Here is an 11462-nt window from a genome sequence, read left to right on the forward strand (position 1 = left end):
TTTGATACCAAACTTATTGACATAAATTCATGAAATAGTAGTTCAATAAAATTTTGAATGCAAGTCAACAATGCGAGACATGGCCTTTCACCGTAACCCGTCTGGAAAGGGTTAATTGTATCTTCATGAAATTTGCCACTTTTAGTAAACATTACAAGTCTGTTGTACACAAAAAAATCATATTTTTTAATCAAGGATTTCTATGAAAGTTTTGTCTGTAAATTTCACAAAGGTTTTACTGAGCCAGCCTTGAGATTTACCAGCTCCATGTACTTATTTGATGTACATGTTTATAATCATAAGAAAGAGCTCATTTTACACTATAATCCAACAATAGTTATTTTGAAATTGGTGCTCAAGTGTTATCATTGGGTAGATGTAACTACCAGTAGTACTGCTGGATGCTTTGTCCATGATAGCACTTAAGGTTGTTTCTTACATAACTATGTTATAGTTAGAGAGACAGTTAAATTACTTTTAGGTTTTATTTTTATATCTTAGTTAATTATGTATGATTTATAATTTATAAGGCATAATTGAAAGGTTTAAATATTTTTACATCATACTTAGCATCAGTTGTCAAGGCTTGCAATCTTGCAAGAGTGGTAAGATAATTTTGCCAAAGGCTTGCTCATCTCTGCTGAGATGAATAATAAACGATAAAGGAAAATACCTTAAATTACAAATATTACAGATATCTTTTAAGATATCCTACAAAAAATTAAAAGGTACGTACATTTTTCTATTTTAACATTAAACATTTCATTGCACTGTATGTTGAAAATAATATCTATAGTTAGTGATATGATAGAGAAAATGAAAAATAAAATATAAACATTTTCTTCAAAAAAAATTTTTGATATTCATTTAAGAGGTTCTAGAGGTTGTGCAAATACAACTCAAAATGTGTAAGGTGAAAAAAATTATTTTCTTATACTTAAAATGAAAATCACCTTGCACTTGAACTATTCAGAGTGAGTGCAAATAACTACAATAAATATATAACATTTTTAGTAGAAAGACTTAATTAAAATAATGTCATTCTTTGTGTACAAGATACTTATGATCTTCTACAAAATTTTAACAGTTTTTGTGAGGACATGTTAATATACTTCAGCTACTGTTTATATATTGTTGCACAAGTATCCTTCCCGAGTCAAACTTCTGCAAATTGCAGGAGACTGTTGCAGCATCTGTCATAATGTAGTAATTTTGTAATTCTAACTTAAACACTATAAAGCCATTCAACAAAGAATCACAAAACAGAATGTATATAACAAAAAAACCAACAAAATACCTTTAGTGCCTCAAGCCCTGCTTGTATTACAGGTCCTAAAATAGTCTCAGTTTCTCTTGTGGCCATGAACATCTGTGGTATTTGTTCCATTAAGCTAGTGAAGTAAAGAAAATACAAAAAGCTCCAGTTTTAGTTTTATACAGCTGCTGAATTTCATAATTTGTGAACAGAAGCAAATGAGTTGTACAAATTTACTATCAAATATAGAGATTTTCTCTCTAAACTTACAAGGTGATATTCCAATAGAGATATAAGTTATGTATCAATCTTGCGAAGATATAAAAGGACACTTTGAGGTCACTCATTGAATATCTATAATTCACTAAAAACATTATTTATACTAAATTAAATCTATAAAAACTAGAAATTAAATCATTATAATAATTTATGCTCTTTTCAGGCATGTGAGTGAGCTGTGAACAAATCTGAAGAGAAATTAAACAGCCAAACATACTCCTACTGAAAACATCAATTACAACATTACGACAAAAAAAAATGGCATTATAATACAGATACTCAAATTTGTTTTCCTTCAATTTTAATTTTTCTTGTACATAACAAACATTCAGATATTACATAAAAATAAAACTGATGGTACATAACTAGAATATTCAAGTATACAACAGCATCAGTTATGATTGAATGTAGTAGGTTGTTTTAGAAAACCATGGAAAATGTGAAGTTTGTTTAAATATGTTTTCCCATTTCTGGGAGCTGTCAGTTGACAATTACATTTCACTTGATGATAACAGTATTATATAAGTCAATCTTTAGGCTAGTTCTTACATGTTATTTAGTACAATTAGTTACAATTTTCCCATTTGTTTTCACAGTTCAGTGTTTCATTACATGGCAGCAGTAAAATCAAATTATTAAAACTAAAAAGCACAGTCTTAAAATGTAATTCTTTCAGAGCTTAATCATTTCCAGCTCGGTTTCTCGGGTTATTACAGGGACAAAATAATGACATTAAATTTTTTAAAAATAATATGATCAATCTCCCCAAATTAGAATATAACTGAAATGTTAATATTCTTTTGATTTAAATTATATTTTTATTAAGATTTGGATGAAGTAACTAAACAAATAGAAACTGCTAGCCCTAAGCTTCGATTTTTGCCTTCTGTTGTAATTATTGAGATGGTAAAAATTTATTTTTCCCACATATGCAGATACAATTTGTTGGTGAATGAAACTAAACTGTAAGCTTAATAAATTTCATTTATATGAGGCTTATATTTAGCTTAAATAGTTTAAAAGCAGTGAATGTTTGAAGTTGATGATATCAAGAACTGTGCAATTCAACCATCCACAGGTTTTATAATTTTCGAATTTCTAAAGTTGACAAAATTGTAAATATATTGTCTGAAACCTGGGCTTATTTTTCTTTCATGCAATATGTCATATGGCTTCTTTCCTTCGTTACTTAGTTACAACAGATTTGAAAACAATGTACAATTTCTTATATATTACAAACCGTGGTGTCCGATTGTTCATCTGTCTCTTGTTTATGGCAGCCGCAATATCATTCACTTTTGAAATTACGGGAGAACAGGCACAAATAATGTTTATGCCAAATTTTATTTTGCAAGCAGGATTTTCTCCAATAAACTGTTATGAATTAATCACACTATCGTTCACATTTCAAAATGTGACAAAAATTAAAGAATAAATAGATAGATTTACGATATATTACTGTTGAATGGCTCTCAGCATGACTGAAATGCTCAGCAATTACTTTTCGCAATGTGTGTTATAAGTAGCTCAGAGCTACAGCTCTGAGTGAAACCAAGAGTACAACACAACATTTTAATAGGTACTTTTACTTATGCTGTATATGGGCATCTTGAGGTTAATTAGGGCCTTTTTGTCTTGTAAAATACAATTTTTTTTATTATTTATAAGTCACAAATAGGTAATAAATTAACTGAATGAGTTTCCCTCCATGTTCATTTATTTTACTGAAATAATTGTCTCAGCAGTTAATTTGCTGTTCATAAGAACTCACAAATTATGTAATTCAAGGCCATCATTAAGTTGATCAATGCTAGAATCACATTTTTTCCCCACAAGCAAAGGTAGAGATACTACATTTTTTGAGCATATGTACACAAGTTAGCATAAGAATGACATATATAACTTAAGTATAAAACAGAGAGAGAGATACATACTATCTAATTACATGAGTTTTAATACTTTAGATGGCACTTTACTGCACCATTTCTTTCATCAGTGCCCTAGCACATAACATCATTAGGCTTACTATGGTGTTGTATGAAAACTGGCTTCCAAGACAACAATCACCTGGGTTATTTGTAATGGTGTAGTAAATAGCTATGTTATGTGGTGGTTTTTAAATGAGACACAAAACTTAAATGCTTTTGAAATGTTCACTATTCTTCTTGAAGAGAATAATTCAATTCTCCTGAAGAAGAATAGTGAACTATTCGAAAGCACTCAAGTTTTGGGTCTCGTGTCAAAACCATTACAACTTTTGTGTGCTAACTTCTTAATCAGAATTTATATGGTGGTTTTTATTATATTATGAAACATAAATTGACCAAAATAAAATAAAATTTATATTTTAAAAGGTCCCATAGTTATACCATGTGTCTGTGTTTCAGATATGGTTATTAATTTTTATGAGTTATTAATTTTTATTAATACAAGGTAAGAGGTAGCATTATACCTGCTAATTAATGAGCTTTAAAGGGATAAATAAAGTTAAAATGAAATTAATTACCCATCAAATGTACATGTTTATACTTCCTTTAAACTTTTCTACTTGGGTTCAACATCATAGACCCACTACAATGATTTTTTATTAAAATAGATGATATTTCAAATTAACCTAGTAACAAAATGTTTATATTAATAACAAGATGAAATAGTGGCACAAGAGAAGTAAGGTACAAATATTTATCATAATCCAGTTATCGTCAAATAATTTTGAAATACATATAATGCTTCTTCTGCTGCTACAAGTACAAAACTATTGTTGTTAACACTGCTGTACACTTTCAAATTCATCTCATATCTTTGCTGCATGTGAAGATGTTATTTTGGTGTTCAACTCTCACTGCCATGAACAAGTACATGTTCCCCTCTAAGGCACTGCCACAGGCATATACATGGGACACATTATACAACCTTTGTTTTAACCAAGACAAATGTGCTGTTAAGTAAATGAAAGAGTATGCAATAAAGTCAGCTTTTTTAATTGATTAAAATGAATCATGTATGTTTCATATTAATTTGATATTCTGGAAATAAATGCATGAATAATTATTTTACTTAATACTTCTCACAATTTGAGAGCATTTGCAAAATATTGTGGGAAATTGTCTCAAAAAATTATTTTGTAAAGGAAATATATGAGATTAAAGTAGTTATACAACACTATAAACAAGGCAATGAAAGAGTTAATAGCACTGGTTAGAGAAGCTTGACAATACCTATCTATTACAGATTCTGCCTCTTCTGCAGACACTAAGAAGCCATCCAAGAGTGGAACAAACATTTCCTGGACATCTGGAACCACCAACATCTGAGGCTGGGCCAGGTTTCCCTAAGAAAAAAAAGAAAATCTTCTGCTGCATACTGGAACAGACTACAATATTTGTATTATAAAAACATTGGAGATAATCATTTTTCTTCATTCTAAAGCATGTCTGTTATGAAACAATTTAACTCAAATAATGACATGTGGTATTATACTGTTATAAAAAGAAGTTCCAAAAGAACACAGCAATATTTCTTTCAAAGACACTTATTTAATGCACTTAAATTTCCATTAAAAAAAAGGTTATCTTCCACATGTGCAAAAAAACACAGCATGTCATCTTATGATATTAATTTTTTTCAGAAACAATGTCAAATTAAATTGGGTACGATTGAAATCTGCTAGGATGATGTTTCAATCAGCTGTTATTAACCCTTTCACTGCAGAAAATATATGTCCCAGCCACAGTGAAAGAGTTAAATAAACTTTATCTGAAACTCCTCTAATTTCTATTTAGTTTTCATACACAAATAATTGTTCATGTTTTTGTAGCTCAAGTTTCCATATTGAATGTTGTAAAGTAATGCCATGATGATACTAGTACATTAAATAATTTTTACTTATCTAAAAATACACCCAAGAACACAGAATAATAACACACATAAAGCAAACAATGTCCTATAATTAATTCCCTTAGCTCCTTGATCTCAACTGGGCAAGAGCAATTTTCAATCCATAGACTGAATAACTAAAAATTTGTACCGAGAACAACGTAGCATTATACATCATTTAGTAAAGGTGATTATCATGCTAAGAATAAAATATTTCTCTTCATCTTACAACTTTGATATTTCATTTGCATAATAGCCTCCAGAAACTCATTTTTTTTTGTAAGACTTGACACTTTATTTTTTCTACCCTAACACTGGCTGTAGCAAAATCATCAGTGTATGGTGAAATTAAAAGTTAAAAAATATGAAATAAAATCAAATGTGGTCTAAAACTATTTAAAAGTAAATTGCAGTTTCTATCATTTTTTTTCTCTAACTGGAAAATGGCAAATAAATTAATCACAAAAAATATGTACTAAATTAGAGAGATCTAAAAATTACCTTGACATTGTAGAAATGAACAACATTACTATAGGTGACAAACCCAACTTTAACAACAGATGCTGGTGCTCCTACTTCTCTGTAACATATATCAATCATGTTTCAAGACAAACAAGTTCGTAATATCAACATAAACACATACAAAATATAAAAAACACAATCAATGGTCTTTTTAATTATCAATAACTATTTTCTTACTTTTAGTATAGGTAAATAAAACAAATATTTTATGGATTATCATTTATTTAAATAACATAGTAGTGAAAAAGCTTACAAGACAAACTAATACAAACCTTTACAGTCTCCCCACTATAAATTATTGGGCTCAAAGTTCACTCTGTTTTTGGTATTCTATCATAACTTCTTTTTTCACCTTACTTAAGAACTTAGATTTTTTAACAATAAAAATCAAAATGTAAACACTAGTAAAACTTAGTTTTGTCAAGAGAGAGCAATGACTATGAAGTAGCATTTTTAATTTTAAAAAAGTAAAAAAAAACAAACACTTAAATGTTAAGATACACTTGCAAACACTAAATAATATTTTTCTCTAAAGAACAAAATTTCCAAATGACATTCTTTGAAAATAAGTTTAATACCAGCCTGGCTTTTCAATCATTTTTTCTTGTTTCATGTTTTAAAAATTATTTGAAATTGAATGTTACAGGAAAGCCATGTTGATTTCCTAAGCAAATAAGAAGAGACAAAGATACGATTTCTTACTAACTCGAATAATTTATTTTTTATATTTCTGCCTATCTCCAATCACTAGAATACACCAAATGTGAAAACATATCAAACCAGAATAAATAGCCTCAATGCATTATGGGGTAAAGCCATTGGAAAACATGAATAAATTCTTGTTTTCCTTATCCTGTTTGTAAGACTATGAAATTTTTTTGTTGTCTAATATAGATTTGACAGCCATTGCTTGCTTGCTTACTTCTGAAATTAAACCCATATTTTCTTTCCATAGACTGAATATACTTGTCAATGTCAATTTTGTAAATTATAATACTGGAAATTGACACCAGATGTTGCGATTGTTTCAAACCTACACTTCTATGGTTTTCATTGGTCACCTGTTCTACAGGGCAGTTGACATATTTTGTTCATTAGGCACATTCAAGCCCTCATAAATCAACTGTAGCAAGATATAGGGTACTGAATTAGAGTTAAATTCTTATTGGATGATTTAAATACATACTTCGGTAGAAAAGCCAAAACTTCTTTCATGTTTTCACAAAGTAGCTTCACCATTCCATTTCTGATGCTGTTGTATGAAACATCAATCATGAAAATAAATGCAGGAGGCTTAGGTAATACTCCATTCTGAAAGAAATAGAAAAAAAACAAACAAAAAAAAAACTGTTACTATATTTGGAATATAATGCAATTTACAAAATATTAAGTTAAAAACATAGAAATTTTAATTATTCATTTTCTGTTTATCAATACTTGAATTATCTGGTTAACCCCCTTGCTACAGGCAGGTCAAAGTGCAAATTTCATGACTTTAGAAAGTTACATTCAAGATTTAATTAAACTACTTTATTATCAATGTATATGAATAAACTTGGCATAAGAAAACTAATAAATCAAATTTTGATGATATATAAATTTAAGTACTTAATTTCATAAGGAAATGTTTTAAAAAGTTTTCAATCTCACCCTAGTGTAAGAAATGTGACATTTACTTCTTATATTATTGTTGTTACTCAGGCAAAGCATAATTTTTATAGCCTTCAATCTTATTTGGTTAAAGAGCCATAAAACAGAAAATCAGACCCACTTGCCATGTTCACCTGTGACATCTTCTCTTTCATAAATATCCAATAATTCTTTCTGATGTTTAATATTATGTTATATATAACCAATAGAAAACCAACGATTTAATCTATCAAATGACATATTACATTGTTTTCTGTACAGAAAATTGTCTACATCACTTCCAGTACAAACTTTATTCCCATGGGAAACCCATCTACAAGTTTAGCTGAATTTTTAACAGCTGTTATTGCATAGATAGAAAGCCAGAAAAATTATGATACTTATAGGATATCGATTGCTTTTTACATGTTATTATACTGTGCATTAGTTAATTAAATAAAATATTATTTAGTGCAGTAGTACCATTCATATAAACAAGTAGGGTTAAGTTTCATTGACAGTAGATAGAAAAAAAAGGACCCAAGTAGGTATTATACTTCTTGTTTTTCATGTGTATTTTTTTTTTATTTATTATTATAAAAGTAACTAAAATTTAAAAATTATAAACTTATTAGGCTAGATAAAAATAAATAATGAAAGTTTTTTCTCAGGGTACACTCGTAAACAGCTAGAAGAGCTTGTGCATTACATAATTTGATAAGATAACTGTAACCTACATGTTTGTCGAGTGATTTACAACTTGTGTGGCAGGATTATCAGTTACAGGGGTTCCAGTGGCAATAAAATAATAAAATTTAAGTAGAAATCAATGTATACTGTTACTGGTTTTAAGGTATTTAGGATAACAAATCTAGTTTCCTGTTACAAACTGAAGTAATTCTAAAAAGGAAGAGTAATTTGGACTTATTTTATATTTTTTTTATATGGTAGTTACAAGTTCGGTCAACTTCATATACCCCGTATCGAGCTAGTGTATTGAAAATAAAATGTAAAGTTTTACTGAAAAAACAAACAAAAAAAACGTTTTAAATTTATTCTGAAGATTGCACAAATGAAATATGACAATTTTCAGATGAAGTATTTTAATACTAACATGAAAATCACTTTCACTCCACATATTCATGGAGAAATGTTTAGTAAAAATACTTCATTAAAAATTCAGATTTTTTCTCTATAAAAGACTTGTAATCCTTGCATAATTTTTATGTGTGTACAGCCTTAGCAGTCAATAGTAAGGGTTTTAAAGCATTGTTGGAACTGAATTTTCACTGTTTAAGGTGTTTTTTGCCCAAGTGTTCTATTATGGTTTTGTGTAATTCCTTACAATCCCTATTATGAACCACAATAACCAACAAAAACAAATCAAAGTTACCCTTTCTAGAATGACTTCAAATCATAACAAGAAACTACACTTGTTTATCCTAAATTGCTTTAAACTTGTAACAGTATTCATCTGTATATGCTTTAATTTTATCACCCTTTGAACCATATCTAACTAATATTTGCACCATATAAGTTGTAAATCACTTGGCGAACATATAGCTCACATTACTCTATCAAATTACATTACACACGTGCTACTCACAAGTGTACTTCATGAAAATTTGTTATTACTATTCTTCATTTTACTTTATCTAACCTAAAAAGTTTCTAATTTTTACATTTTAGTTACTTTTATAATAATAATAAATAAAGAATACACATAAAAAACAAGAAATAAAGTACTTCGGTTATCTTTTTGTTGTTGTCAACTGTAGATGACACTTAACCTTATTTTTATTTATTTTTAATACTAATCGTACTACTACAGTAAATATTTTTTTTATTAAATAATGCACCAAAGAACACAGAATAATAACATTCATAAAGCAAATGTCCCATAACTCTCACAATGTTTTTGGATTTCTAACCAGGCAAGAAAAGCTGTTAAAAACTCGGCTAAGCTCGTTGATGTGTTTCCCATAGGAATAAAATTTGAACTGCAAGTGAAATATACAATTCTCTGTACAGAAAACAACATAATATAATACAACAATTGGTATATTGAAACTTTTGCTTCCTATTGGCTATAAATAATATAATATTAATCGTCAAAGAGAACTATTGACAAGTTGTGAAAGAGAGGATGTGACAGGTGGGCACGACAAGAGGGGTCTGATTTTCTATTTTATGGCTCTGTAACTAAATAAAATAGAAGGCTATAAAAAATTATGCTTTGCTTGAGCAATGACAACATTATAAAGACTTATATTAAATTTTGGACTTCTTGGAAAGGTGGTAAATAAATTAGAGAAGATAGGACGACCAGAGATAAAATGTAAATTCTCATACTAAGGGAAATTAGGGAATGTTTTTAATATTGCCTTATAAAATTGAGAACACAAAATTGTATACTATTAAGATTTGGGTTACTAACTATGTTTTCTTGTTATCCATATACCATGATAAGAAAGTAGTTAAATTTTGAATGTAACTCACTCAAACCTCGTGACATGAGCAGAAAAGATGCCCATAGTGAAAGTGTTAATAAAGCAATTACTTAGAATATATGATAATCTAGGTGTAAGATTAAACTCTTAAGTTACTACACAGAAATACCAGTATATATTCAAATATATTTTCTTTTGCAAATCATAGCTTTAGAGAAAATTTATGACAGTTTAACAATTTATACAGTCCTAAACTTTTCAGTTTATTTTTGCATCTTATATAAATTCAGCTGAAATTATAGCTATTATGATAATTATTATTTAAAGTACTACAACAATTTTAAAGATGTGTATTACTTTGCAGTAATCTTTTGTAGTTAAATATTCATATGATCCCAGACACAGCTCAGGTCTCTGAAACTTATCTGTTCTCTGTCCCATGTGATCAAGATGAGAAAAATATTCTGGAGGAACTACAGAAAGAAAAAAATGAGCCAAATAGCAAAAAATTAAAATCAAAATAACATATAGGATAAATAAGATAAGAAATATTTAACAATTAAGAGAAATTATAGCACATGACATAACTGAAGGGCTGAATATAAAGTTAAGCAACTTGGTATTTATAAGAAATTATTACAATATTTATATTTGCTCCAGATTTGAACTTATTACTTTTTATGTTTTAGTACATTATTTTGAACTCCCAAAAACTTCGTATCGTCCATAAAATTCAAATTTTATCTATTTTTAATTTTTTAATAATCACATACTCTCCTCATGGTTTCAAGTAATATACAAGACCCGAAAATAATATTTGTAAATAAACCTAAACAATAAATGAGTATTATCATTTTTAACTAAGATTTCATGTTTATATATGTACGTAAACATTCACTAGTATTGTACATGACAGTTTGATTATATCTTTATTGATGTAATTTTTAAATGTAGTACTGAGAAACTGGAGTTCTTAAAATAACTCAATTTTTCAATAAATGGTAACACTTTTAATATAAAAACATTACAGTTTATATCAGTAAAATTTATAAAAATTGAGCTCTGTACGACTAAAGAGCACAATCCAAACACTTTTCCCATGCAGTACTTCCAATTATAACAACTTTTTTTAGAAAATGTTCACTTTTTTTTCTAAATTTTTTTAATGAGGTATGAATACTACAATTAGTAATTGTTAGCACAAACAGCCACCCATAGGGCAGTGTTTCTGCTAGTTTTAGTAATTCATGATACAAGACAAAGTTATTTTAATTCACTACTAAATATACGTAAAAGCAATGCAAATTGTGATTGGAGTTATTCACTGCTTGTTAGGCCTACCCAAATGTTACAAATGTTTAGTCTAGTCATTTAAAATACATAAACTAATAACAATTTTATGTGTATACTTCAAAGAGTATAACCAATAATATATATATATATATATATAT

The 11462-nt window shown here is 28.4% G+C and overlaps 1 protein-coding gene across 2 annotated transcripts in view; it reads right to left on the minus strand.

Moving 5' to 3' along the window:
• The window catches only part of LOC106461763 (protein transport protein Sec24C-like), a 56704-nt gene that overhangs the window by 19415 nt on the left and 25827 nt on the right, over positions 1-11462 (minus strand). For both annotated transcript variants that reach the window (XM_013921611.2, XM_013921612.2), the window contains 5 exons: positions 10369-10484; positions 7119-7243; positions 5912-5990; positions 4753-4865; positions 1298-1391 (listed from right to left, as the gene is read on the minus strand). In XM_013921611.2, coding sequence (XP_013777065.1) covers positions 1298-1391; positions 4753-4865; positions 5912-5990; positions 7119-7243; positions 10369-10484 — 527 coding nt within the window. The remainder of the gene's footprint in view (positions 1-1297; positions 1392-4752; positions 4866-5911; positions 5991-7118; positions 7244-10368; positions 10485-11462) is intronic.

This window comes from Limulus polyphemus, unplaced genomic scaffold (genome assembly GCF_000517525.1).
Source record: "Limulus polyphemus unplaced genomic scaffold, Limulus_polyphemus-2.1.2 Scaffold1026, whole genome shotgun sequence".
Taxonomy (NCBI): Eukaryota; Metazoa; Arthropoda; class Merostomata; order Xiphosura; family Limulidae; genus Limulus; species Limulus polyphemus.